This window comes from Ipomoea triloba, chromosome 5 (assembly GCF_003576645.1).
Source record: "Ipomoea triloba cultivar NCNSP0323 chromosome 5, ASM357664v1".
Classification (NCBI taxonomy): domain Eukaryota; kingdom Viridiplantae; phylum Streptophyta; class Magnoliopsida; order Solanales; family Convolvulaceae; genus Ipomoea; species Ipomoea triloba.
Window position 1 is genome coordinate 26,062,401 of NC_044920.1, and position 27,263 is coordinate 26,089,663.

Genomic DNA, 27,263 nt, shown 5'->3' on the forward strand with positions numbered 1-27,263 from the left:
GGGGGGGGGGGGGGGGGGGGGGGGGGGGGGGGGGGGGGGGGGGGGGGGGGGGGGGGGGGGGGGGGGGGGGGGGGGGGGGGGGAATGGTGAGGGTATAATTGAGAAATGAAATGTGTCATTTCCTTAAAATAATTCATTGATGAAAAATAAAAAATGTCATTTTTCTTCCAATATAATATTTTTTGTAGTTGAATCGGTTGACTAATCTCACATCACCTCCTCCGATTAACGGCTTAAATTAAATTTAAAAATAAATTTTTATTTTAAAAATATGTTACTTTACCCTTCTAAATTAACCTAAAATCATCCCAAAAGAGATTTTTTTTTCTCAATTTTTTGTCAAATTATGCAATGTGAGAAAGTAAGAGAATGTGGGAGTTCTTAAAGAAGACGATTTTTCTGTGGGCCTCACTATATTTAAAAAAAAAATAGTTGGTGCATATGTACTCACGCGCCCGCTAGGCACGTCAGGGTGGGCTTCAATTTTATTGCTTTTGCTTTGTTTTTTTTCCCCTTATTATTTCCCCCCCCCCCCCCCCCCCNCCCCCCCCCCCCCCCCTTCCTTTTCCTTCCTTTTTTTTTTTGGTTGGATATGAAAAAATATGAGCAAAAACCCAACTTGATGGCCTTGCTCGAAGAGTGTTTATATCTTATGTCGTGAAGAACTTGCTCAAAGATAAACATAAAAGATCTAACCGAAGATAGGAATCAATGTAATTTGAACTGAATGGTGATGTTACAAAAACACAACAATAGAGAGAAAATGTGACCAAATAAAGCACAAAAAATCAATATCGCTTCCACTGAGACTCGAACCCACTCATTCCCATGTAGAGATACAATCAGGTGTCACTAGACCACAAGGTTTTTGACAGTAATGATATTTCATCTAATCGGTCATTTTAGGCGTTTAGCATAAATGAAAATTGGTTGCAAAGAAAAATAAAATGAAAATGGGTAAAAGTAGTGATGATTTAGGTTTAGGAAAGTGATAGATGGTGTGGCCTTAAAGTCAAGGTGTGCACGTGCGCAGAACCCATTTTGGTTGGGGGTGAGGGATGGGCTTTCATCAGCCCCCTTGTGAAAGAAAGTGACTCCACTCTCTCCTACTAATAATAATAATAACAACAACAATAATAATATCTCTTAACTATTCATTATTATCATTACTAAATTATTACTTATACTATTCATATGTGATAACATGTTAAGTCCTGAAAGTAAAAAAGTCCTTAGCCTTTTTCCTCCCAAACTTTATGCATTGAGTTCATAAGCCCCTTTTACCAATCAAAACTTTTATAACCCTTTTTTTTTAATATAAGAAAAAAAATTTGTACTCCGTAATTACTACCCAATAGTGTACATTGGATAAATCCTTCCTTATCATTCTAACCGGTAAAGAATCCCAAAAAGGTAAACCACATTAAATTGTATATAATTGATCGACTCAAACTAAGTTAACAACGTAATTATAGGGGTGTTCATTCGGTTAAAAACCAACTAAATTAACCAAATTTCTAAATGTTTTTTTTTTTGAAGATAAACGTAGATATTCCATTAATTCATAACATAAAACGTTTACATCAACGATCAATGAAATGGTAAACCATTCCTTACAGTCAGACATAGAAACAACTTTTCTAACTATGCTATAGAAAACTTGAATCGCAGACTGTTTCATAACTAGGAAGCTATGTTCCTTCAAGGAGCTTAAAGCTTCATCAAAGATCTGGGTCTTCATCATTATTCTTTTTTGCTCGCCCAGGATAAGATCAACACTTGCCGAAACCAAACTAAACGATTTATGCTAATGATAATGAAAAGCTCGTGAAAGTAACGAGAGGAAAAAGCCCGTGAAAGTAACGAGAGGAAAACACAATAATAGAGAAAATAAAAAGTGGTAAAGCCAAAGTAGGGTTGGGAGTTCAAGACTACCAACACAAACCGCAATACCTACCTACTATTATCTTATTCAAAGGGAAAGAAAACGGAAGAAGAAGATCTGTAGCGATGGTCGGAGGCGGACGGAGCTGCGACGGTGGTCGGGACGGAAGAAGAGCGAGAGTAAACGTAGAAGGTGACCAAAACCGCCGGCTCAAAGCTCCATTAGAGCTCCGGGCGGAGGCCGGCGGTGGAAGCCGAAGTTGAGCAGCAGAGAAAAGCTTTTTGTTTTAGAGAGAAAAGGGAGGCAGCATTAGGGTTTTCTAAATGTTTTAACCATTAAACGGACCAAAATTCATATTTCTGAATTAATTGAATCATTTTTTCAGATAAATCAATTAATCGAAATATTTTAGTCCAATTTAAAATAATTTTAAAATTTATAAATAAAATTTGTGAATATATAATTTCGCACCACAAAATAGTCATTACATTAAATACATAAATGATAATTTTTGGAAAAAAAAAAACAAATCTAATATTATTATTTATGAATTATAAACAAATTATAAAATTTCGAATTGAATTAAATGTTAATTTAAATTCTTATAAATCCATAACCATAAAATGAATCCAAATATTTTAGTTAAAATATGATTAATCAAATTTTGTCAGTTCAATTGATTAATTAATTTATTATTGACTCTATTGCAATGTAATATTTATTAATAATTACTTTCTTAACCTATATAAAGAAGTAAATTAGTATCAATGGACCATATAAGGCACTTGAAGCTGGGCTGCACACTCTTACTTAATCAACTTGGCTATGTAGTTTTGGGACTAATTATTATTATTAGAAAAAGAAGAAGTCTCATTATTGTTGAGTAGAGTTCCGGAAGTCCTAATCCGCTAATCGTCCATCAACAAACTAATCAAGAGATTACACGGTAGATGAGGTGGGCTCCACCCATGACAACGACTGACGAAGACTTGAAGACTTGCCCACCACCGTTGCCCGTTGGGGTCTTCATTATTTTTAATTTTTTCTTTATGTTTTTTATTTCCGTCAAAGCCGTGTGCTTATCAGTTATCATTTAAAAAAAAAATCTTTTTAAAATTCTTTTATTAACGTCTTTCTCTATCTCCGGGTTAGGATGGGGGGTGGTGGTGTGAGTGGGTCCCGCAACGCCAAACACATCACATGACTCTAAGTAGCTGCTTTTTGGTCTCTAATTAAAAGGGCATCTATGATCTCCCCCTCAATCCTCATCCTACTCCTACCACACTCTCTCTATACAATTTGCTCCTTTTTTTTTTTCTTTTTTTTTTTTTATAAATATCATCCCAAAATTTTATGTAAATCAAATTTAAAGTATGACAAGATAAAATCATATACTGTATCAATTTTCAGAAAAGCATATAATATTTTTTTAATTTATAACCTATTTTGAATATGATAATAGATAACATATTCATTTATTATATTCTTATATACCATTATTTTATTAAACTGTCTCTTAGTAAAATGGATCCATTCATGAACACTTTATAGTACATATTGAGTTTTCATCATTTTAGGTCTAGCAGATAATATCATATTAGAATACTATTGACCCTGTTACATGTAGTATTCAAAAAAAAGATAATATCATATTAGGATTATATATCAACTACGTATCCAAATATATGTACTAGGTAAATCTCACTTCTTTATAGTAGGTTAATACCTTGCAAATCATATATGAGAGATAAAACACACTAATAGAACTATGTAAAATAACATTTGTTGGGGATGTTATATATATATATATATATATATATATATATATATATATATATATATAGCCCCATGAAAAACATGCAAACTAATCTCATCTGTCTATCTAGATGATCAAAATTGAAAATTAATGAAAAGAAAAGGTAAAAAAGGTCACGTGACATTTCTATAATTATGACGGTCTATTTAGAAATGTTTGATATTGCATTCGCAAATAACTAGTAGTTCATACATATTACGTGATTGAACTATTATAGATCTCAAGTGCACAGTCAATTTTTACCATCAAGCATTTTTAAATGCATCATCATAATTACAATATATATATATATATATATATATATATGTATATATATATAATGTGCTCTAAAAATGGATCTTATGGCTGCTGGAACGAGCAAATGGGTGGATCTGTGTTGGACAAGAAACGTGGAATGTTGAGAGTGGGGTGTGGATCTTGTCTCAAAACAAAGCCATAGGGCCTTGACCTAAGGACCAACTTGTTAAGGCCCACTACTTCAATTCTTTTGCATCAAATTATCAACAGTAGCATTTTGTCGTGCACGTTATTAATTACGGAGTATTAAATAAATAAAAGTTGGTCATGATGTATGTCATCTTGAGTGATAAAGATGACAATGAAAAAGAGCAGATATAGTTCAGTTTAATAGATATATTATCAATGAACTGAAGGTTGAAAATAGATACGTATGTGGTGTGCAAGACTTTTCAATCAAAGTTAGGCTTGACTATGTTTAATCAATCCTTCAAATGATATTAAAGAAGTGTTAAGTTCATCCAACGAATTCAGCTTTAAATTTGTGAAACAGTCTGTGAATCAAGTTCTTTGTAGCATTGATAGGGAAGTTGTTTCTATGTCTGGCTATAAGGAATTGTATACTGTTCAATTGGTCATATTTGTAATTGTTTCAGCTTATGATTAAATAAATGAACTTCTTTATTTTCAAAAAATAAAAATAAATATGTACAAGAAATATTAATGTAATTGTAATGTTGAAAAATTAAATTATATATGTATGTCATGTTAAAGAGTCCAACTTTGTGAGCACAATTAAACAATAATATAACTTAGCTTCATAATGATAGAGATAGCGAGTGCTAAACACCAAAAATATCCTTAAGAGCGTCAATAGTATGGTTTTTGAAGGATTTGTTGTCATATTTTGTTATGAGTTGAATGAAAGAGTGCTAAACCATCAACCAACGGCAACTGTCATGGTCGCTGGTAGCGTCCGCCAGTGGAGATGGCGACCAAACTACTTGCCATCTCCGTCACTGGGATGGCGACCAGTTCGATTGCCATCTCCGTCTACTGGAGAATGACGACCAGTTGGTCACCATCTCCGATTTACCGGAGATGGCGACTAGTTTGGTCGCGATCTCCACTGGCGGACACCACCGGCGATTGATGGTTTTGCTTTGTTCGTCGAAACTTTGCCGGAGGATCGTCGGAGTTGGCCGAAATTCTTATTGACCTGCAATTATAAGTCACAAATAGGTTAAAGGGTTTATTTGCTCCAAAATAACATATTTAAGAGTCTAATTGAAACTTTTTGAAGTTGAATGACTTAATTGTACAATTGAGTATAATTTGAGGGTCTATTTGATACTTATCCCTAACAAAAATTTCAAAAAGCAAAAAGATGCCCAATCCAAAATCTTTGGTATACTTCTCTTAGAACCGGGCTTACAGTCCAGTTAGAATTGCTAAAGCCCAGTTCAATCTTTTAATGATGGTAGTTGGGATTTGGGAACATCCTGAAGAAGAAAGAAAACAACAAAGGCAAAGGCAGTCGAGCCAGATCGCAAACGGCAAACCGCCACTGGTTCACTCATGGCTTCCGCAATCTCAACTCCAACTTCATCTCTCTGGTCCTCCGCTTCTTCTTCTACCTCTCCTCAATCAAGCAGCCGCCTCACTCTGTGTACCCTTTCCAACTATTCCATTTCAGTCTCCCGGAGTTCAAGAATTCAGCTCCACAAATGGGCACCTCACTTGGGCATCACCCCATTCTCTTCCTGGGAAGGCCTAAAGCAATCCGGCATTTCAAGCCCTCTAATTTCTATAAAAATCGGTACTGTTTCTGATATTTTGGTTCTGGGGTGTTGGCAGGTGGGAATTTAATGTGGATGGATGGGATTTTCCTTTTTGTCTTGCTTCGTTAGTTGTGCCAAAGTTTGTTGTTTTATCTGCGATTGTGAGTATTGGAGTGGTGGTTTTGCAGAAAGAAGAAGAAAATGTAAAGGGAAAGGTGTTTATGCGTCTCTCTTTGGAGTTGGAGCCCCTGAGGCTCTAGTTATTGGAGTGGTTGCTTTGTTGGTGTTTGGTCCCAAGGGTCTTGCTGAGGTCAGTTTATTTTCTTCTATCACAATATAGTTGAAAATTCTTAGATGTGTTAAAGAAAATGAAGGAATTGCAAATTTGAAGCTTGGTTTACTAAGTGGAATTCATTTCTGAAGTGGTTTGAAGTCATGGAGGATATAGGAATAGAATAGTAGAAGACTCAAACCCCGCCATGTCACCCTAAACGGCAAAGTATTTAAACCAACCTAGATTGCTTATAGCTGACCGCCCAAGTTAAGAAGGTCAATAGGCCGCTTTGGCTGAGAGTTGAACTTGTAACCTTGTGGTTACCAAGTTAAGTTAGCTGTCTGACCAACTTGGCTGGGGTTGCCCTAGTAGAATACGGATCTACATTTCCCAGGATGCTGAATTGGGTTTAAGCTAGTTATTTACAGCTTCTTAAGTCACATATTTGTATCAAATTTTTAATTGGGTTTGCTCAGGTATCTTAGATTTATGCATTATATAGGTTGCTCGTAATTTGGGGAAAACGCTACGGGAATTCCAGCCTACAATTAAAGAGCTTCAGGTAACTATATATGACTTGTTGGTGAACTTTATTTGGTTTTTAGAACTTCAGCCCGTTCAGATTATAATGTTGATCACATTCCCATGAAGGAAGTCTCGAGGGAATTCAAGAGCACACTTGAAAGGGAAATTGGTCTTGATGACATAAAAGATTTAAATCAAAGCACTTTCAGATCTGATAAAGCTACAGCAACCGCAAGCCCCTCACCGAGTGCAAGCTCTGAGGATTCACTGATTAAGACAGACCCTAGTAAGCGATTATTGAATTGATATCTTTATATGTATAGATGTTTGGGAATCAGGGATTACTCATCTGCAGCTGAATTCTCCTTTATTTCTTGTTCATTAAAATTAGCTTTTCTAGACCTCCCAAAGATATGTTTGGCATTGTTTCTTGAGCAAATTTCCAGCAATTCCTTTTACTAGTTTTGTGACGTGATGGTCGTTGTGTTGAAAATTGGTATCATTTCAGAAAGGAACAGACAAGTATGAATTTTTAAATTGATGATTTGATGTTTTCACGTTACACTTTCTTTCTCTAACTTTCTGTATGGAAATCATTTTACTGTTGCTATGTTTGATAATATTAATATAACTTCAACTGGAAGCCTGTTAACTGAGGTTTTGAAGCTTGTCTCTGTTCTTTCGGGAAGTCGGTGAATTTTATTTTTGTTATGCATTTTCAAAGATTCCTCTTGAAATTGCAGATGGTTCTCCATCACCAAGTGTAGAATCAATTGATGATAAGTTGAAAGCTGTAGAAGAACAGTCAACTGAAACAGTGTCTTCTGTCGAAAATCAACCAGAATCGCAGACTAAGACAGAAGGTTGGTTTAATCTACCGATTTTTCCTTTCTGTTAATTGAGTTGAAGATCCTCGATTTGTGATTTTTTCCCTTCTTTTCAACTTACCTTTTATATCTTGAACTTTGGCTTAAATACATTTCATCTTATGCTTAACCAAAGTAGTAACTTGAACATATTTTTGCACATAATTTCCTCAAATGCTATTTATCTGCTACAAATTCATTCAGGTTGCACATTTCCCTTTCCTAAGCCAATTCCCGTTCACTGTTCTTTATTATATTGCATATTCTTGGAGGAATTTAATGGCCTAATTCTTAAACAACAGATGATTCTTCATCCCCAAGAGCATACTCGAGTGAAGAATACTTAAAAATCACCGAAGAGCAGCTGAAAGCAGCTGGTGCTCAAGAGAAAAGTGAAACAACATACCCCGACGAAATCCAGTCTGAACCCCAAAGTCAGTCAGACTCCCTTCAAGAAGCTGCTTCAGTGTCTCCGCTACCTCAGAAGCCTGAAAGCGAGACTTAGTAAAGGTAACTCTAGTAGCGAACTCTGCTATCAAGTGTGGTAGGACTGTTCTTATTCCCGAATCCCGAGTAGCAAAGCGCATACACAGACAAATTTTGCAAATTAGAGACATGGAGAGATTTCAGGACTTACCCTTTGCCTAAACTGCAATATACTACGTACTTGTTTACATTGTTTAAGACTTGTTGTGCATGCAAAGCGTGATTTGCCTTGATTTGTTGGGTGTTGAACTCCCATTCTTAAATTGCTGGTTTTTGAGCTCTAACACTCTCTTTTGAGTTACCTGAAAATGGTGGTAATGGCACATTGGTTGCCATTATAGTACCACTAACATGCCGAATTATATCTAAAAGGTGAAAGAAATGCATTCATAGATGTTTCCTAGTCCTTTGTCAAGATCAAAGAGGGAGGTGTGGATGGCTATATCATCAATGAGGGAAAGAGGTGACCATCTAACCATCTTTTAGCCATGAATGCATTGCCAAGATCTACAAAGGAGAGGGAAAGGAGCAGCAATCTAACCATCTTTTAGCCATGAATGCATTGTCAAGATCAACAAATGTTTGTTTCCCGGGAGGAAGGATGTAGTCTGCAAAGACAACTCAGTTGATACTTAGTTGGTAGATTGTAGTCGGGACAAATAATAATACCTGACAGTTGTAGTGTGGGACAGGCGATTTATGGGCACCAAACACGAAAAATAATGAAAATTTGCAATCAAAATATAAAAGTATGAAAAAAAAAATACTATCTTTGATATCTTAATTTGTCTATGAGTATATCAAGTAAGTTAAAATTGGTTAATCTCCTTGTTAAAATGAGTCTATCCTTTCTCACTATATTTAAATTGTACTGGATACTAGCCCGAGGTGATCAAATATAACGCGATTTCATATTAAAAAGTTTGAGTTTAATTGTTGTTATCATCCTCTAGGTCATATCTGTTGTAGAATGACATCAATAATATCCGATAATTTTTAAAACATTTAATTAAACAAGGAAAATAAGAATAAAAATAAAAATAACCGTAATCTCAGTTTAGCCACTAATTTTCGGAATATCTTTTGAATTTAGCGTCGCCTCCATCGTTGACTATAATTAGCCGACAAAAGACATGGCGTCTCTGATTCGAACTAGGTTTATTCCAATTCCAAGGGCGTTTAGGTAACTTCGCTACCCACGAGGCCCCTTTAGTGACAAGCCAACTATAGTCTATAAATACGCGGTGATTCGCTATGGCTTTGTCATTCGCTGGAAGAGATTAGAAGACAGGAAGGATCGAGATCATCTTCGCCGGCGGGAATTCGACGGCCGCCGGAGTTGACTACTACGCAGTCGAGATTACTGAAAATTCATCAGAGCTTACGGATGTATAATTGTATATAGAGGAGACAGTATTCCTCGTTCGAAGAGTTTTGAGAGATTTACAAGTATTGACGAAAAACCGTGTAATCGCAGAGTTTTGGGGATAAATCGTCCAATCGCTGATTGGTGGCGAGATTTTAGGGGTCCACGATAAGAACAGGTATTGAAAACCCTAGTTTATGATTTTGTACGCTTTTTCTTGGTTTTCCTCTAATCAAAGAGGAGAATCGATTTGTGTGGAAAGTGGATTGCCAAGAGAATTGTTTACATCATCTCGGCCTGGGGTATTACCAATTGCGCCATATATGAAGACGTAACGCTGCGATGCCCTGAGATTTATGTGGCTTTATATGTTGAGATTGGAACATGAGGCAAATTTTGCTGGGGATACCTATGCTTTAGGGTTTCTCCACTGGGCGAAGCGATTGAAGCTGCTATTTAATTTAAATTTGTTTGGAATTCTGCAGAAATCGATTGCTACATATTCCACAACGTGTTGTTATTGACTTATTGGCTTCGTCTTTGATGTTTCCTTGATGTTTATGTTTTTCGATGAAGAATTATCTACTTTGTGAGGTGTTAGGGTTGCGTAGGATCTTCTTGATCTTGCGGTAAATTAAGACTTGGAACGTGGGGGAACTGAATTTGATGGGTTTGTTTTTTAGTGATATATCCTCCCAGGACCTTCAGAAGGCAGCATAATATAATTAACCACAATGAATCAAAATAGGGAATCTATAGGGCTTTCCTTTGCTCATTGTGATGGTATGATGGATGCCATGACTTCTGGTGAACCATTCTGGAACTCTTGCAGAACTGATGTATATGTTGTGTCTAGTTTACTTGTAGATAAAGGCCATGGGTCCTTAATAAACTGCAAGTTTCAGGCTCAACTTTACTTGCAGTAAGGAGGCTTGGTGCTTCTGATTGTGGGTGCTATGCTGCTCCTATTTCATGTTGATTCACTGAAGTTTTGTGCAGATGAAATTTTATTGCAAATAAGCATTCATCTGTCTCCTAAGTGGAATTCTATGCAGTTGTCGATGCACTGTTGCTTTTATTTGGGAGATATGTTGAGAGCTCTTTTTTACTACTTACAGGTCATTTTTGCTGGATCCACATCTTCCCAGACGACTTCTATCTGGACAGAATTGGATATTTGCTTAGGCCACTAAGAATTATTCATCTGTATCTGCCTGCAGACATGGTTAACACCGCGGGTCTTGAATCAAATTCTACAATTCCTGGTTTAAGTTGGAAAGTGGTCACCAAAGGAAGGCGATCTAGGAAACCGAACTCCAGAAGCTTGAATAGGGATGTAAATTTGCTGAATAGGAGTCCCAAGAGGGTAGGGGACATTTCATTTTCTGATTCTGACAAGGTATCCTTTTCTATCTTTTAGATTTGATTGTTCTTTGACTTCTTTCCATAAAAGCTTCTTAATCTAATATTTTTCTTTTGGACACCTATGTTTGTGTTAGTTTGGTGAAGCTATCACTAGGGAAGAGATTTCTGACAAAGTTGAGTACATACCAATTAAGAAACGGAGGCATTTGCTTCAGTTGTCATCACCATCTCAGGTACCTTCTGGCTATTGTGAAGAGTCTCCATCTCCTGAATCCCTGCGTACTCCTACACAATCTGAAGAACTTGTAGGTCAAACGAATTCAGATTCATATTTGACCCAGCAATCACAAAGTTGTGATGGACTTGGTACATCTAAGTTTCGTGATGATGTCAGGGACGAAGTTATGGATGTTAAGTCTACTGAAGTCTCAAATGGGGAATATTACAATACTGGGGATTTCTCAGGCATTGCACTTCTGGCTGCAGCTGCATGCAGTGATGGCATTGATTATAACTCTGGTAGTGTGGAAGGAAGCTCTGATATCAAAGCTACCTCATCACAGCAGAATTTTGGTGCATCTACTTCTCCCGTTCCCTTGAAACCAAACTTGTCTGTGAACAATTCTATGGATTCAGCTGAAGGAGACATGCTTCCTGACACTAAGGTTGAATGCGCAAGTGCTCTTAAAAAGTCCCCAATTACTTCCCAGGATCTGAGTGAAAGGGCCGAAGATGGGGAATTAATTAAAAGATCATTCTCTCCAAAAATTGACCGACTGCATTGGGACCTTAATACTTCCATGGATTCATGGGAGCAGCCTCATGATGATACAGTCGGGAGAAATGTCTTGAACAATGTCATTTGCAATGAAATGCATGAAGAAAAGCTTGAGATAGGTAATCCTGAAGAGCATAGGGATTCTGATATTTGTCTGGATAATTCAGAGAAGTGTATTCCATTGACCCAAATGCATCCAAGTGTTTTGCCTTCTGTTTTAAAAACTGAAGGAAATAAGGAAGGACCAGTCTCTTCTCTTAATGCAACCTGCGGTGAAGAGATTTCTGCTTCTAACTTGGGACATATTGAACCAATGGGCTTATTGTCAGTCGAGAGAGGGATTCCTTGCCATGATGATGAAGGTGCATTCCTCACTGATTCGACATCTGATAAGTGTCATAATGCCTCTACCATTTCCATTTCTGAGAGGAAGTTGACTGCAGCTTCAAGTTCAGGTAGCGCCTCTATCCAGGGTGTTGGATCTGATGTATCCAAATGTGGATATAATGAAGATCTGATCAAGACTTGTGAACTAACAGATGATAAGGCTTACGTGTGGAAAGCAACTGGCACAGTTGACTCTAAAATGCTGGACATTGGAACTTCAGAGTGTACATCATCAAAGTGTGTTGATCTGCCTGCCTCAAAATCCACTGAGGAACAATGCGTGTCTGCAACTGGAGAAGCTGATGGGAAACAGGATAGGGTTTCTACTCCTATTACCAATGTTAATGATTCTCACATGCGGTTTGAACCTAAGGGACCACAGAGTGATGACCCTGCTTATCCATCCATGAAGGTTGGGATTGAGTCATCTCCTGAAGATGGACACAATTCAGATATTTCACAGGAGGATCATGTTCAACCTGGTGGCAGTGTGAATGTGTCTGGATTTCATGCCAGGAGTGACTCTCCATTTGAAGATGGTGAATTACAAAGATCAGTTTTGTATCCGTGGGAGGAAAACGAAGTTGACTTTGAGATGGAATGTGTTGACTATGAATCAGATGGAGATGCTTTGTATTCAGATAATGATGATGATCACTCTGACTCAGAAGTAGTTGAAGCTGGCTCTGCTGGTTCACATGGTATAGAGACAAGAAATTCTCCTGCCAGCATACATCAAGTGGAAGATATTAATAAGAGTTGGTCGGGCAAGCAATCCTTGAGAGGTGAATCAGCGAAGATTGATTTTGATGGAAAGAAAGGATCAGATGCAGGTTCTGGTACCACAACAATACAGCATCAAGCTGACATGAGGCTTGAAGGGAATATTGGTGCGAGAAACAGGTGGCGTGCTACCAATCATATGAATGCATATGGATTCAGACGGCCATTTGAAGAAGAAACTGGCTCAAGTGCAAACAAGGGTAAGTTGCATTCACACATTGAAATTCCGCGGCATTTGAATGCAACAGATAGGAAGGATGCTGTGCTGGTGCAGAACTGCAGGTAAATGTTCAAATAATTGTTTCTTTTCTCTAGTCCTTTGGCCATTTCTTCCATCAAATTCGTCCTCTGTGCTTGAAAGATTAGAGATTGGTAGAAGGTTGTTTAAAATAAATAAAATGCAAACTTAGACTTACAATTTATTTGCTGCTATCTTTCAGTCCCCATGGTTCGTACACTAAACCTAAAAGAGATTGTAGCTCAGGAAGATATATGGGAAGATATAGGTCTTCTCATTATACAAAGGACGAGAATGTGCTTTGTGGTAATCGAGGCTACTGGGATTCACCCGACCATTATTCATCGACATATCATGGCTCTGAGAGACGGGCCCCCCTAACCAGGCAAAGAAGTTTTACTGCTGCAACTGGCAAGTTTGGCGGAACTGATCCTCATGACTATCAACATGCTATAAATTTTCCGAGGAGATCATCAGTTGACAGGGATGATTTTGTTGAATTTCCTCGGGGAAGGCTACCTGTGAGGAGAGGAATCATCCCCAACCATGGGGGAAGGGAAGGTTCCAGAAGATACAATCAACAGATTGTTAGAGTGTTCACAGAGGAAGGCCACAATACTTTACATGATGATGCTCTCAGCTTTTCACCCTTTCCCGGTAGAGCTGGTCATATTTCTTTACCCCAAAAGAGATCTCGTTCTCCTCATGCATGGTACCCACAAAGAGACAGGATTCTGAGAACAAGACCAAACAGATCTCCAGATTCAAGGTTTGAGGGTAGAATGGAGAGACCAAGAGTTCCCTTCCAAAAGTATCGCCATCCAGTTGATCGTGGAGAAGGTTTCATTTCTCCTACCAGCCACCGCTTCTCACCCCACCACCACCAGGATTCTCGATGGGTGGGCAATCGCAATCCTGTCGACGACCATATGAGACACAGGAGATCAAATATGGGAAACATTAGAAGGACAAACCAAAGATTTGATGATGCTGGATCTGGTGAGCTGAAGTTGGATGATTACTTTAGGCCTGAGAGGAGGATAACATCTGCAAGATTCCCTCCAGAAAGGGGATTTAAGTTGGAGGAGAGTTATAATTTCAAGAGACATGATGGCAGATATGAGGAGATGATACAAGAAGCTAGACATTGTGATGCCAGGCGCCATGCCGATGATAACTACAAGGCAGTTGAAGAATTCCATTGTGCTCCTGACCAAAGGACCTTACCAAAGACTGCTAGGAAAGATGTATCCTCTTAATATACACAAACTATAGTCGAGTCGGACTTGCTGTCCATTGTTTTTTTCTTTTTCATAGTTTTAGAAGTAATTCTGCTGATCAATCTATTCTTCTAGTCCTGTCATAATAAATAAAATTAAATTTTGAGGTGTCCATCTGCATTATTGGAATGATTAAATTATCACTCTTTATTGGCACCCATATGGAAGGAGGTGAGTTCGAGTTTCAGTGGAGGCAATGCTGATTCTTTGTGAAAGTAGTTATGAACAGATATTACATTGTAGTCATAGTACTCAAAAAAAAAATGATCACTCTTTATTCAAATGAAATCATAACTGAAATGAAGTATAAGAACATTGTATGGTAATTTGCATGTTAGTAGCCTATATATGCCTATTTGCATGTTATATCTTGAAATGTTTTCTTGTCCAGATGGATGGTCAAGATGCAATCCATTTGACTTGTTTTCTTCTTCTTCATCACAAATATTAACGTCACCTTCCCCTCCAACTTTGACCGGACGTTCAACCTCAACATCCCCGAACTCAGTTCACTCCCAAGCTGCTTAACGTCGGTAACATTCTCCGACGACACCCTCACCGCAACCTCAACTTTCTTAGTAGATTTAAGCCCAGCTTTTGAGCCGGGAACAACAGCCTCCCCCACAACCAAGTCCCCATAAAAGAATTCAACTTTACTTTCTCCGTACTTATAAGGACCGAAATTTGAGTTCTTTACGCCGAGCTGAGCGTTCAATCTGGCGTCGAATGAAGCGTTTGAAGGCGGCGCGGCGACAACGTTGAAGTTGTCGAACGTGGCCGATCGAAGGCGGAAGTTTGGAGCCTTGTACTTCATTATGAGGAGTACGAAGACTAGGATTATCGCGGTCTGGAAGACGGCGAACGCCGCACCGAATAACACGCACTTGATGCGCTTCTTCTTGCGGAGCTCTTGGGACGGCATGAGCGCCGCCGACTCAGTGTCCGGCTTTTCAGCGTTGGACGGAGGAGGAAAGGAATGCACTGCATATGCTGCACCGCCCGCCATAGTAGGTAGTAAGGTTTGAAGATCGAAAAGAACGGAAAATATTCCACTTCCGAGTATGAGAGAATTCTGAAGCAGACAAGTCTGTTTGTGGGTATTGAGGGAGTGGAAAAAGCATATATATAATGAAATAAAAATATCCACTTATGATCCAAATATAGTGGAATAAGATTTAAGTCATAGTTAGCTTATCAATCAATTTTGACTTGATTAAATCGCCAATATAAGTGTTCTGTAACAGCTTATTGCTCTAAAACGCTAATATTTTAAACATTGTTCAAAACGACTTTTTGAAAAAATAAATTATATCCTTATAAGTCATTATATATGTAATCAAGTATCAGCTAACAACTAATTTACATACCAAATATCTCTCTATAACAAGCTAATAGTATCAATTAGTCAATCTAACAACTATTTGCCAAACACATCCTTAGTATACGAAAGAATTCTTTATTTTTATGAAGAAATAAAAGCAGAATTGTGCCAAGCACCTTGTGTTCAGATGGCAAAGTAGTGACTCTCCCATATGGGATGTCATGAGTACCGAGGCGATACTGACTCTTTGTGCTCTAATAAAAAAAAAAAACAGAATTGTGATCAAGTGGCACAAAGTGATTCGCCCCTCAATTGGGACAATATTAACTTTGTGCTTCGGTAAGAGTATTCACTCTTTGTAGAACTTAGTTAAATTAAAATAGGACTCTTAATACATTTTGCCAAACATTTATTTACAAATAACTAAAATAATTTGCTAATCGAAATCACTAACACAATTTTTCAATCACTAAAACTGCTAATAGTCAAACAAGTTAAGATTATAATGCAAAGCATAAGTGATGTTTACTTGAAGAGTTAATTCCATTTTTGGTTCTAGATTTATAGGTGGCATTCTATTTTTAGTCATCTTTTATCAAAACATTCACATTTGGTCCTAGTATTATTGTGGCATGACCATTTTTGGTCCTCCATCAATAAAATTGTTGAAATGTCGTTAAATACAATGGCATTTCGGTCTTCAATTACATATTTTTCAAAAATATAACGGGGTAAAACTTACTTTGTATAAAAATGATTGAAAAACCATTGTATTTAACGACATTTCAACAATTTTGTTGACAGAGGACCAAAAATGGTCATGCCACAATAATACTATGACCAAATGTGGATGTTTTGATAAAAGAGGACTAAAAGTGGAATGACACCTATAAATCTAGGACAAAAAATGGAATTAAAACTTGAATTAGAAAGAGTAGACTAGTAGAGTGCCCATATATTCAAAGCGCGTTGCGTGGGTCTTCAACTACCTAAGCTAAGTTTGTTCTGGTGGCATTAATGGAATTGATAGAAGTTTGTAACCAGTAGTGGAAATTTCTATAGATTATCTTCATTCTAGAAATTTGACTTATTAACTTTTTGTTTTTTTTCGTAATGTCAAGAAAATATCTGTTAGAAATTTGACTTATTAACTTAAACGCTAAGAATATCAATTTGACTGCTACATTATCAATAGCGTGATGTTTGTTATATATTTATTTATATATATAAAAAAAAATCAATTTAAGTATTGTTGTAAATTGAGATGTGCTCTCGCGTAACGTGACATAACAATATAAGGTAAAGTAAGGAGAAAGGTAATATATATATATATATAAAACGTGGTCGCGTCTTCCCGGGGGGTTTACACCACTCAATGTTAAGAAACACACCACAATGATATTCTACTTTTATCTTCAAAATGTCTAATTGACTTTTGGTGTAAAATTTAGGGGCCTATTTGACCATTTTCCCCTATTAATATTAATAATAAATAATTCAAGGGAAGAAAAGGGAAACACCAGCTCTGAACACTCTCCTTCAATCTTTCATATCACATGTTCTACCCATGTTCAAAGTTCAAAAGCAGGCCTTTTTTCTTTAATACATTATGTATCTCATTAGACTAATTCTAAGGTCTACATCTACTTTAATCAGTCAAGGTATCCTAATGATCCCCAAGTTCTCAATGGGATTCGAACTCTTCACTGGAGCTGGAACAAGATTTTAAGATAATCGATTGAACCAACTGAGCTAGTTCCGCTATTCTTAGCCATGGTACTAGAGAATACATGGGGCCATATCATAATCCATAATCAAACAAATTTGATACACAAATTTCAGGAAATGTGTGCAAGGAACAGAAAATTTGTGCTTGAACCAATAGTAAGTAATATTATGTTTGTTCTAAGAGTCCTACTGACATAAAGAACACAGAAGTGAAGAACCAATGGCTCTGACAACTGACAAGACCAAAATGGTATGCTCTTAAAGCAATCATGGTTCTCCGGCATGTCCGCTAATCAGAATTCAAGGATGAAACATGAGTATTACTTTTCAGTCTCGAAATCTGCATTTGTATGATATCACCAAGTCAATATCCAACTGAAACCATCATATGCTCAAAAAGGAACATGGAAATAAGACAGCATTTAGGTTTGATTATGCTCTTTTCTTCTTCCGGAGGAGGACGCTGTTTCATTGTGAATAACTTCAAAAGATAAACAAAATAGAGAAAAGATTGGTTTTGAATACCTTGATATATCATCCAAGGCCTCTCACATACTGATCAAGTGTACTGTTAAATAGCTCAGATCTACAGAAACAGATAATCAAATAACATCAGTTGACTTCAGACTTGCAAACAGAGTTCAAATCTATCATCAAATGTCAACTAACCCAACAAGAATCTTAAGGCATAGCATTCCAAAAGCGTGCATGTTATAACCAATTAACAATAGAGAGTTCCACGCTGGCAAAACAGAGTTCAAAGCTAGCAGATGTCAAGAATCCCAACAAGTTTTTTAGGCACAGCTTTCTAGAATCATACATGTCAAGTTTTGCTATGCTCAAAATTGCCTTTACTCGTAATTTATTGATGTGAACAGGTTTCTTCATATTGCAGCATGGGGGTGGGTGAAAATGTAATTTCTAAGTACAGAGCCACATCTGAAGTACAGTCCTTATTCCATGCAACAAGTCCACACTTTTGTGATTTCTTTAAAGTAAAAAATATTGTTCGTTAATACAACAGATTCTTAAGAAAGTTTAGCAAAGCATCTGAGTATTTTAGAATAGCAACTTATGTTAAAGAATCGCCAGTGTATTGGAACATGCTAAGCTTTACATTGCATAGATAAGTAGACAACTCATACAGCATACCTAGTCTTGAACTATCAATAAATATATGAAGCACTCACTTAATAGGCGTTCCAGGAGAATATAGCGGATTCTTGACAACATATTCAACATACAAGTTGTAAATGTACTTCAAGGAGTCCCTTAGATCACCAGTCCTTGGATGAGTAACAAGGATGATCTGCACAAATTTGTACAAGCAGCAAATGCTCTAAATCCTTTTGGACATTGAACAGAAAATCCTAATAGTCCTAAAGGAAAACAATATATAGGCAACAGGTAAGCCAATCAATGAAAACTATACCTAAGATTAAAAAGTGATAAGCCAATCAAAAATTCCTCCAAGCTGGTTCACCCATCAAAAGCAACTATTATATGTACTAAAGGTAAAGAGGATAACAATGTGTCTTGTATTTTCCATTTTACATTTTACAATAATTCAACAATCAGGATACACCTTCAAAACTAAATACTTAATATTAACTTAAGCTGGAGCAACCGTTGTTTTTCCAAAAACAATATTAATGATCCAACAATTTTAGAATATTGATATTTTTTGACACTCAAAAAGCTTCATCAGTGACAATAAATTTAACAAAAAGTACACAAACCAACCTTTATCCCAGATGGGCTTTCCATGAAACTTAGTTTGTATGTATTTGTGCGAAAACTATGAAATGAACAACCTTGCCCAGGTAACTGTGGCACTCCAAGATTTCCTTTCTCAATGCTGCCCAGGATAACAACAAAATAATGAGGAAAAAGAAGTCCAACGGTCGTAAATCAATTGTTTTATTTTTTACAAGAATAACCATTAGACTTAGCATTCACTGATTCACTCTCCTCTGAATAACCATATAACTACTAATTATAACATGTGAGTGAAATCATGAATCTCCCCAGTATAACATAGCAAACACTTGTTCATTTTTGTACACCTGGAGATAGAAGATGACTCAAATTCTTTGCCCCTAAAACTACTAATTATAGAAAGAAAAGCAGACCTTGTAGGATCCATCTTGGCTGTTAAGGATTTGAGAGAGAAGAGGAGACCAAACATGAGCTTATGATCCTGCTGAGCATTGAGAGTCTTAAGGGGGCGATTCCATTCCCTGTAAAGTAAGCACACTCCATTTCTATTGAACACATACAACATATGGGCATTGTTTCCCGACGCTGTCGGGGGAGTCGGCGACGGGCTGATCTCTGATCCTCCGAAGAACTGCATCCTTCACTGAAACCTAGCCAGATCAACCTCAATCAATACGCCACAACAGGGCTTTCAAGAAGCGGAAAGATTCTTGTTTTACACAAATTACTAAGAGCGGAAAGTGAAGTGTTCGGATTGAATTAAAATTCATGGATCTTATATATACCTTCAAGGATTTACAAAATTGGTTGCAGAGCTCAAATGACTCTTCGAGAAAAGAATATAACATCAGGTGTGAATAGAATTGGGAAGAAGACTAGCAGAGTTTACCTGAAGACAAGAGCTCGAGCAATTCAGCAATGTCGTAGACGGAAATATGCAAGAGTGAACACAATCGCAAGCGATGCCCAACCGAAAAGGAAATAAATGCAATTTACCCACTTAACTTTTCTTCTTTTTCTTTTCTTGCCTAAATTTAATTTCGTTTTTCTTTATAATCTTGTGTCCATTCCATTTGAAATGATAACGAGAAGTCAAGATATCATCAAACTATATAATAATAATAGTTGACAAATTTAATTTCTTATTTGATTTGTAGAGTATGATACGAAGCTTTTATACAGCACTTTTAGTAATGGTAACAAGTTTTTTCGTAAATTAAATGAACAAGAATTTCTAATTAAGTTCACAATTTTCAATTCCCGCACGAATAATTATTTATTATTAATATATCTAATTCAACCGCACAAAATATCATGCATTTTTTAAGTGAGGAGGACAACTTGTAGTCACTATTCAAAAATGTCCATTGAATAAATTTTACTCTTGTTAAATAGTTTACAAATAACATAAAAGAGATAAATAACATTATAAAAAATTATATTCTACGAACCGAGAGAATTGCACTAAGAACATGCATTTATGTGCCCTGGTCGACGGCGTACATTCTGATGGTAGCGGAAAAAGAGACCCAGGAGGCTCATCATCTTCTCCTTAAACAGAACGGCCCCCTGGTTGCAAAACAGCTCTGGATTCACTGGTCGCCCCCGCCCCATGGCACCATAAAGATCAACACTGATGGCGCGCGGAAAGCTCCAACCGGCATAGCCAGCGCAGGTGGCCTTATTCGTGATGACCGGGGGAGTTGGCTAACAGGTTTCATAACGAAGATCGGTCTTGCCAACAGTTACATTGCGGAACTATGGGGGATACGAGAAGGTTTGAAGTTGGCAACGAATACAGGTTGCTTCTCCATCATCATTGAAACAGATTCAGAAGCGGTTGTAAATGCTTTAGCTCACGACTCCGCCAGCTCCCACACAGCGAACACGCTCATTGCGGACTGCAAGTTCTTAATCAGACAGTTCCATACGTTCAAGATGACTCACATCCTTCGGGAGGGCAATCAATGTGCTGACTTTCTTGCGAACTTGGGCTAGTCAGCCCCGTGGGGTACCACGACCCTTGTCTCTCCGCCGGACGGCTTGGCTTCCCTCTTAGCTCGGGACTCCATGGGAATTGCCATCAGTAGACTTCGTTAGTTTTTCTGGAGCCCCTGGGCTCCCTCCCCTCACCAAAAAAAAGAATATTGTTTTAGAATAGAGGAAGTGGCATAGTACAAAACATATCATAATCACCTTGGGAAGCCATGGTATTAGAGCATCCCAACAATGACACAAATGATTTCTTTTTCCAGATTTTTCACGCCCCGCAGCAAAAATTCAATTGAGCCTGCAAGTGCAATAGATATTCTACTCTTTCTTTTTAAGTGTTATTGACGAGTCAATAACTCCCACTACGTATGTACTATGTATTGTCATTTAACACATTTAATCATATTTTTAAATTTAAGTTTATTTACCACAATTAGTTATTCATTAAAAATTTTATCGTTACATCTCTTTTCTCAAAATGTAATTTCTTTTGCTCTCTTCTACTAAAAATTTTTGAAGTAAAAAACATTAGTGTAAAATTAAAGTCAAAAACCAACTCCATAACGTCTCTCTATAGTCAATAGACAAATCAGGTATTAACTCTTAGAAAAATACTATCCTACTCTCAACTTTTATTCCCTCTCACCAAATTTTGATGCTAACATTTTTATTGAAACCCACAAAATAAAAATAACTAATCATCAATTACTACATCAGCGAATAAAAATAAGGAATACACGTAGTAAAACTCTTCGCTCTTTCTTGTGCAAAGAGAAATTTGCTTGAAGGAATTGGTGAGCATAGATAGAAAAGGCAAGTCACATTTTATCCCAAGTCTACCAGTCCAAAACAACTTTTAAAAGGCAAGTTCAAGATCAACTCACAATACAAGTTAGCATGACTGGAAAACAAATACATTTCACAAACTATAGGCCAATTCCAATTTCCAACCCAACCAAGAAACTAAAAACCAAAAATGAAATTTCATAAACAAGCCAGATACTATAAGAATACACTTTAGTACTCCCATTTCTTCAACTCCATGCCATCCGGAGGGCTTCCTTCCACCTTCTTGGATCCCACCTCCTTCCAATTTGTGGACAACACCGTCCCATTTGACTCTACCTGTTTTAGAATACATGTATAATTCTCATTAGATAACCAAACACACAATACCAAGTTATAAGAAAACCAAGCATGTCACCCATTCAAAGCTCATTGGCCTGTAAACCAAACACACAATACACACTATACAAATAAAAAAAAGTTCAATGAAAAAAGATACGGAGTATATGTTTATTAAAATTGGTATGGCCTTACAAAAGATTTCATCATGGCTCTTCTAGTATCCTCGTCAGCATCCTGGTATATATCTCGGAAAAATTTGTTTAAAGCGGCATCACCATCCAATTTTTCTTCTTTCTCCTGAAGTAATCAATGGTTAAATTTAAGTACATAACTCTTTGGCCTGTATGGCCCATCAATGTCAAATAGAAATTGGAATACCTACCTCCTTTTTCATCTGAGCTTCTAGTTTATCCCAGTTCTTTCCCTTAGGTTTTGAGGAAGGGTAAGAAGGCTTTTGGGTCACTACAAAAGGCAAAAAGTAGAACATGAGCACCTCACATGTAAAACTAACAGGCAATATCTTAGTACAGTAATCAAAGAATCCCCTGCGCCATTGCAGAAATGCACTTCCTAAATGAGGCATATTACTTTTAGATGATGCAAACTCATAACTTATAAGGGGAACATATAAAAAGAAAAAGAACATGAACCAAAATGTGCAGCAAAGATCATTATCTTTTTAATAAGTAGAGACAGATCTTCAGGTTCATCCCTCAAGCCACAGGCACAGAAAGAAGATAAATGTAAATTAATTAATTAAAATAGTTGATGTTCAAGCTCTGCAATACAATAAGTATGTTCACAATTGCCCTACTTCGATGAAATATTGACTAAAAATAGGAATCATACCATTTAACAGAACAAATGCCATTTTGATATATTGAACCTCAAATATTTTATTCTTTTAGAGACCAACTTGGTAATAACAAGAGCCTACAAATTTTGTTGATAAACAAAACCTACCAGATGGCACAACAGCTGCCTGTTGCACAACAGCAATATCCCCACTAAACTCTAGAGATGTCCAATGAATAGCCCCAGCTTTTGCAAGGCGGATCTCAATTTTTGTAGACATGACCTCATATCTACACTTTTCGGGAATAATCTGTTTGCAACCACAAGAGAAAGAACAGCATCAGCACCTTTTTAGGCCCTCTTAGGGGCTTCCATTTAAAGGTGACACAAAAACATACAGTAATTCCATAGAGTTAATAAAATCAAGACTACAGTAGAGAAATAAATAATGATGTACTATCAACAAATTATATTAACAGTTTGCAAGGTTTGAACAAAAACCTAAGGGCACAAGTAGCCACCAAAGTATTAAATCCATCTATAGATTTCAGCATTGGATGTGGTTGCCTTATGGGGAGGTTCTTAAAATTGAACATCTAACTACACAATCAGACATCCAACATGAGTAGCTAACAGAAATCTTAATGTTATGTTCTTGAAATTATTTAAAAACAAAGCAAAACTATGAAACAGTCATATCACCTTGCCAAACAACCGTGGCTGGAAAGTATATGCATCTCCATCAGGGGCATCAATTGTAACACTAAGCTGTATTTTACAGCAAAGAAACAAGAGTTTGAAATTAATATTTCTCATCTCTAGAAGAAAATTGGAAAATTTATAGATCTCAAAGAAATAAACTACAAACATACTATTTGTTCACCAAATTCAATGGCAACATTCTTTGCTGGTATGCCCTTGGCAAATATAGTAACAACCACTTCCTCTGGTTTCTGATAGAATTCATGCCTACAGAAGATTTTTTAATAAAAAGAGAAAGCTATAATATACAGGACAATAGATTCAAAGTTTCTGTCAGGCATGAATGAACCAGTAAACATAAGAGAAGCAAAATCTAAACAACTAGAACTTCAAGCATACATAAATAACTAAGAAGTAGCCCTCAAAATAACTTGGCAATCCACCCTACAACAACCAAATTCACTATTAGCATATTCTTTCCATCCAGGAGTACATAATCCAGAAGGAAGTTGATATATTGGTGAAAATATAAGCATAACTCCTTTTGAGTATAAAACTCAAATTTTAAGAGAAGATTGTGTCAACAAAATCAACAAGTAATAATCTCACATGACCATCGCATATAAGTTAGAGCATACATCGAATATTGACGTACAAATCAAGTATGAGAACTTGGGGACCGTTTGTTTCATCACTTTTGAGGGGGAAATGAAATTTAAATGTAATAGTGATGTTTGTTTTCAAATTCTTTTCAGGGTAAAGAAATCAGATTCAAATGCCTCCAGAATGATATTTCTTATAATTTAATGTTCAATTTATTATTACTTGTGGTTTAAAAATAATTACAATTTATTCTTTATTCTAGATTGCTACCAAAAAGTCATACTACTTTTACTACTTTTACTAAATATCAAATCCGCATTCCCATGTTTGAAGCCAAAAATCCTCTTTAAAGAAAAGGGAAGAAGAAAAAACCTATATTTTGGCTTCACAGTTGTTTGCCCCTGGTAGGATAAATTAAAAGCTGGTTGGGCATCCTGCGGTTTTTCTAATGACTCTGATTCAGGCGGGATTGCCACATCTGTTGTGGCTGCCTCCACTTTAACTTGTTCACCAGCTTCTTCTGAATGAAGAAACCAATAAGATCCATATCTTTGTTAGATAAAAATACAATTAGCAAAATTATGTCAAGCACCTCCCACTAGATAAAAGCATGCCTTCTGAAAGTGTTGAAAATATACATCCTAAATTCCCAAAAACTATTTTCTTCATGCACTATAGTAATATACAATAAAAAAGGAATTAAATTGAACAAATGAGAAACAAGTACATATGTGCTTTACAAGAACACTTCACCTGCAATGAGTTCATCACATTCTTTAATCAAATCATGGAATTTTGGCTTCAAACTTTCTGGTGCCAAAGGAATCCCTGCCTCCAATGCTGTTTTGGCAGTCTGATATTCTTCAAGTTTCAAGCAGGCCATGCTGTGATCAGAAGCAAGTTTATAAGAAGCAACAAAAACACTCCTTACAAAATAAAATAGTATGCTCCCTTCATTCCAGAATTTGCCACCAGCCAACACATGAAAGTGCAGGAGGGCAGACACAACGACAACCATCCAGACATATAAGAAAAAAGAACTCACCCTTTACGCAAATATGCTCTAGCCATTGAGGGATCCAACTCTATTGCCTTGTTTGCATCATCAACAGCTTCTGCTCACAAAAAAACACAATACAAATGAATTATATTAACCACCAAAACAGTTGAAATAACACAAAAGACCATCAGATTAAACAGATTAGCATAATAAACAATACAACTTCATAGCAGAAACTCAGCAACAAAGCTCTAGAATAAACGAATGATGACTTAAGGAACAGCCTTTAATTTTCAATTAAGGAAATCATCAAATGGAAACATCATAGTTTCACTAGCACACTAACAAGATCGAACATAAAAAAGTAAGACTATCGTCAATTCCTGCCGTCACTCAATGAGAATATTTCTCGTCGTATTCCTTACTTATCAGATGCGAGAGAGAAGCTGAAAAAGATACCGGTGAAGTTTTGGAGTTTGATGTTGGCTTGAGCGCGGTCGACGAAGAGCTCGGCGTTGTTAGGGCTCAAATCGATGGCCTGAGAGTAGAGATCAACGGCCAGGTCGAAGTATTCGTCGATGAAGGCATCCTTAGCCTTGCGTTCCAGATCAGACGCCATGGATTTTTCCGTCGGCACTCGACTACGGACGGCGAAGCAGAGAAAGAACACAGAACAGAACACTCTAGAACGATAGCAAAACGGAGTACTTGCAAGCGACGAGGATTGACTTGACTTAATAAAAGAGAATATATCAAATATAATAATAGGGCCAGCAATTATTGGGGGTTATTATGGTCAATTACTCGGAAGGTGGAACGAAAGCAAATTGAGATCTCAAAGGTCATTCTTGAGAGTTGAATCTTTAGAGAATAATATCACTCGAGTTGAAACTCCCATGGCGTGATAGGAATGTTCTAGAAATCGTGGTAGGAATGGTAATGTACTTTCAACTTAGAGATCTGATTTCGCACCCAAAAATGCTAGATGCACTCCCAAAATCATACTCCCAACTTTTACTCCCAATTGTGTTTAAATTTGATTGGATGATGAAAAAAGAGAATGAGCAAACATAATGGCTCCCTATTAAATTGATCAATCAAAGCATGTCAACTCATATGGAGTAAAAAATGGGACTGTGAATTGGAAGTACATGTAGAATTGCTCTTTCGCACCATATTAGTAATTGAAGCATCTATTTCATCTTAATTAAATGTTTTTTTAAGGCATCTCAACTAAACGTTTAAAATAGTAGTTTGATTACTTTTTTATGAATTTCAAGTAACATGTGATATTAGGTGATGCAGAGATTTCAACTCATGACTTTTGGTATAAGACTGGCTCTGAAACCAATTTAAGCATGTGCTCCATCTCAACTCATTATCTTGTAAACATCAAACGTTAATGCTCTCACCTAATAAATTACTAAATTATTGTGATTCATTTCCTCTACAATTCTGTTTGATCGGGGTAAAGACAAGAGATTTTGTCTTTTGTAGACAAAAGAATTGAAGTATGTGTCTCATCTCAATTAAAAGTCATTACACATTTATGTTTATATATTATATATATATATGTGTGTGTTCAACCTCTATATATATACACAGCCTAAGCTCAAATAAAAGCCTAAGCTGATACATATACGCATTTATATGTATCTTGATTTTCTTCTATGTAATGCATGATAAACCTCTATGGGAGAAGGAAGGAATATGGTTTAAATATCCGTCTCTAAAAAGATCAACATAATAACGGTCTTGGACATGATCTCAAACTATCTCACTTGACTAGTTCAATCTTCAACGCTTTAAGTCTGTCGGTAGGCTCATTGAACTAACTCCTTAAGCTAGTACATACTATATATATTTATTACAAAGACTGAACAAAAATATGAAGAACTGCTTTGTTCCATAAAACATTAGCAACTTAGAGGGGTAAAAGATAATTGTTTTAAAACTTTTGTTTTTTTTTCACAACTGTCATTTTATTAACATTCCCAACTAACATGTTGGCCCTGTTTGGTAAATAATCAGCCTATCAGCCAATTTTGGCTTATTTGACCACTATTAGTTGTTTGGTTAATAAGCTTTTTGTAACTCCAAAATGCTAAAATTCAAAATGCTACTCAAAGCAGTATTTTCAATTAGCTTTTTGAGAAAAGAAATTATACCAAACAGCTATCAGCTAACAACTAATTTATCAAACAACTT

General features: G+C 36.7%; 5 protein-coding genes across 9 annotated transcripts; 2 read left to right on the forward strand and 3 right to left on the reverse strand.

Annotated features, from left to right (window-relative positions):
• Nucleotides 1-5,425: 5,425 nt before the first annotated feature.
• Nucleotides 5,426-8,154, forward strand: LOC116018991 (sec-independent protein translocase protein TATB, chloroplastic). Its single transcript, XM_031259049.1, has 6 exons — nt 5,426-5,757; nt 5,908-6,029; nt 6,496-6,555; nt 6,645-6,804; nt 7,262-7,381; nt 7,687-8,154. Exons 1-6 carry the CDS (start codon nt 5,517-5,519, stop codon nt 7,887-7,889), a joined length of 906 nt encoding a protein of 301 aa, XP_031114909.1. The 5' UTR covers nt 5,426-5,516; the 3' UTR covers nt 7,890-8,154.
• A 990-nt stretch (nt 8,155-9,144) lies between these two features.
• On the forward strand, nt 9,145-14,223 carry LOC116018704. Of its 2 annotated transcripts, XM_031258670.1 has the most exons (4): nt 9,145-9,414; nt 10,355-10,635; nt 10,736-12,831; nt 12,990-14,223. In XM_031258670.1, the coding sequence occupies exons 2-4, from the start codon at nt 10,459-10,461 to the stop codon at nt 14,044-14,046; spliced, it is 3,330 nt and encodes a 1,109-aa protein (XP_031114530.1). In that variant the 5' UTR covers nt 9,145-9,414; nt 10,355-10,458; the 3' UTR covers nt 14,047-14,223. The 2 variants fall into 2 exon arrangements, with proteins under 2 accessions (XP_031114530.1, XP_031114529.1); XM_031258669.1 differs by having other exon boundaries at nt 9,145-10,635.
• A 196-nt stretch (nt 14,224-14,419) lies between these two features.
• LOC116020478 lies at nt 14,420-15,073 on the reverse strand. The gene has a single exon (XM_031260950.1). It carries the CDS (start codon nt 15,071-15,073, stop codon nt 14,420-14,422), a length of 654 nt encoding a protein of 217 aa, XP_031116810.1.
• Nucleotides 15,074-17,165: 2,092 nt separating this feature from the next.
• On the reverse strand, nt 17,166-19,859 carry LOC116019173 (trafficking protein particle complex subunit 1). Of its 4 annotated transcripts, none has more exons than XM_031259308.1 (6): nt 19,725-19,859; nt 19,249-19,485; nt 18,860-18,974; nt 18,307-18,425; nt 17,642-17,702; nt 17,166-17,456 (listed from the first exon to the last, which is right to left on the reverse strand). In XM_031259308.1, the coding sequence occupies exons 2-5, from the start codon at nt 19,470-19,472 to the stop codon at nt 17,651-17,653; spliced, it is 510 nt and encodes a 169-aa protein (XP_031115168.1). In that variant the 5' UTR covers nt 19,473-19,485; nt 19,725-19,859; the 3' UTR covers nt 17,166-17,456; nt 17,642-17,650. The 4 variants fall into 4 exon arrangements, with proteins under 4 accessions (XP_031115168.1, XP_031115171.1, XP_031115169.1 ...); XM_031259311.1 differs by having other exon boundaries at nt 19,249-19,478; nt 19,725-19,849; XM_031259309.1 differs by having other exon boundaries at nt 19,621-19,740.
• Nucleotides 19,860-21,604: 1,745 nt separating this feature from the next.
• On the reverse strand, nt 21,605-25,781 carry LOC116020094 (protein SGT1 homolog A-like). Its single transcript, XM_031260568.1, has 10 exons — nt 25,515-25,781; nt 25,101-25,170; nt 24,809-24,939; nt 24,428-24,575; nt 23,623-23,719; nt 23,453-23,518; nt 22,919-23,060; nt 22,338-22,417; nt 22,148-22,252; nt 21,605-21,952 (listed from the first exon to the last, which is right to left on the reverse strand). The coding sequence occupies exons 1-10, from the start codon at nt 25,672-25,674 to the stop codon at nt 21,845-21,847; spliced, it is 1,107 nt and encodes a 368-aa protein (XP_031116428.1). The 5' UTR covers nt 25,675-25,781; the 3' UTR covers nt 21,605-21,844.
• Nucleotides 25,782-27,263: the final 1,482 nt, after the last annotated feature.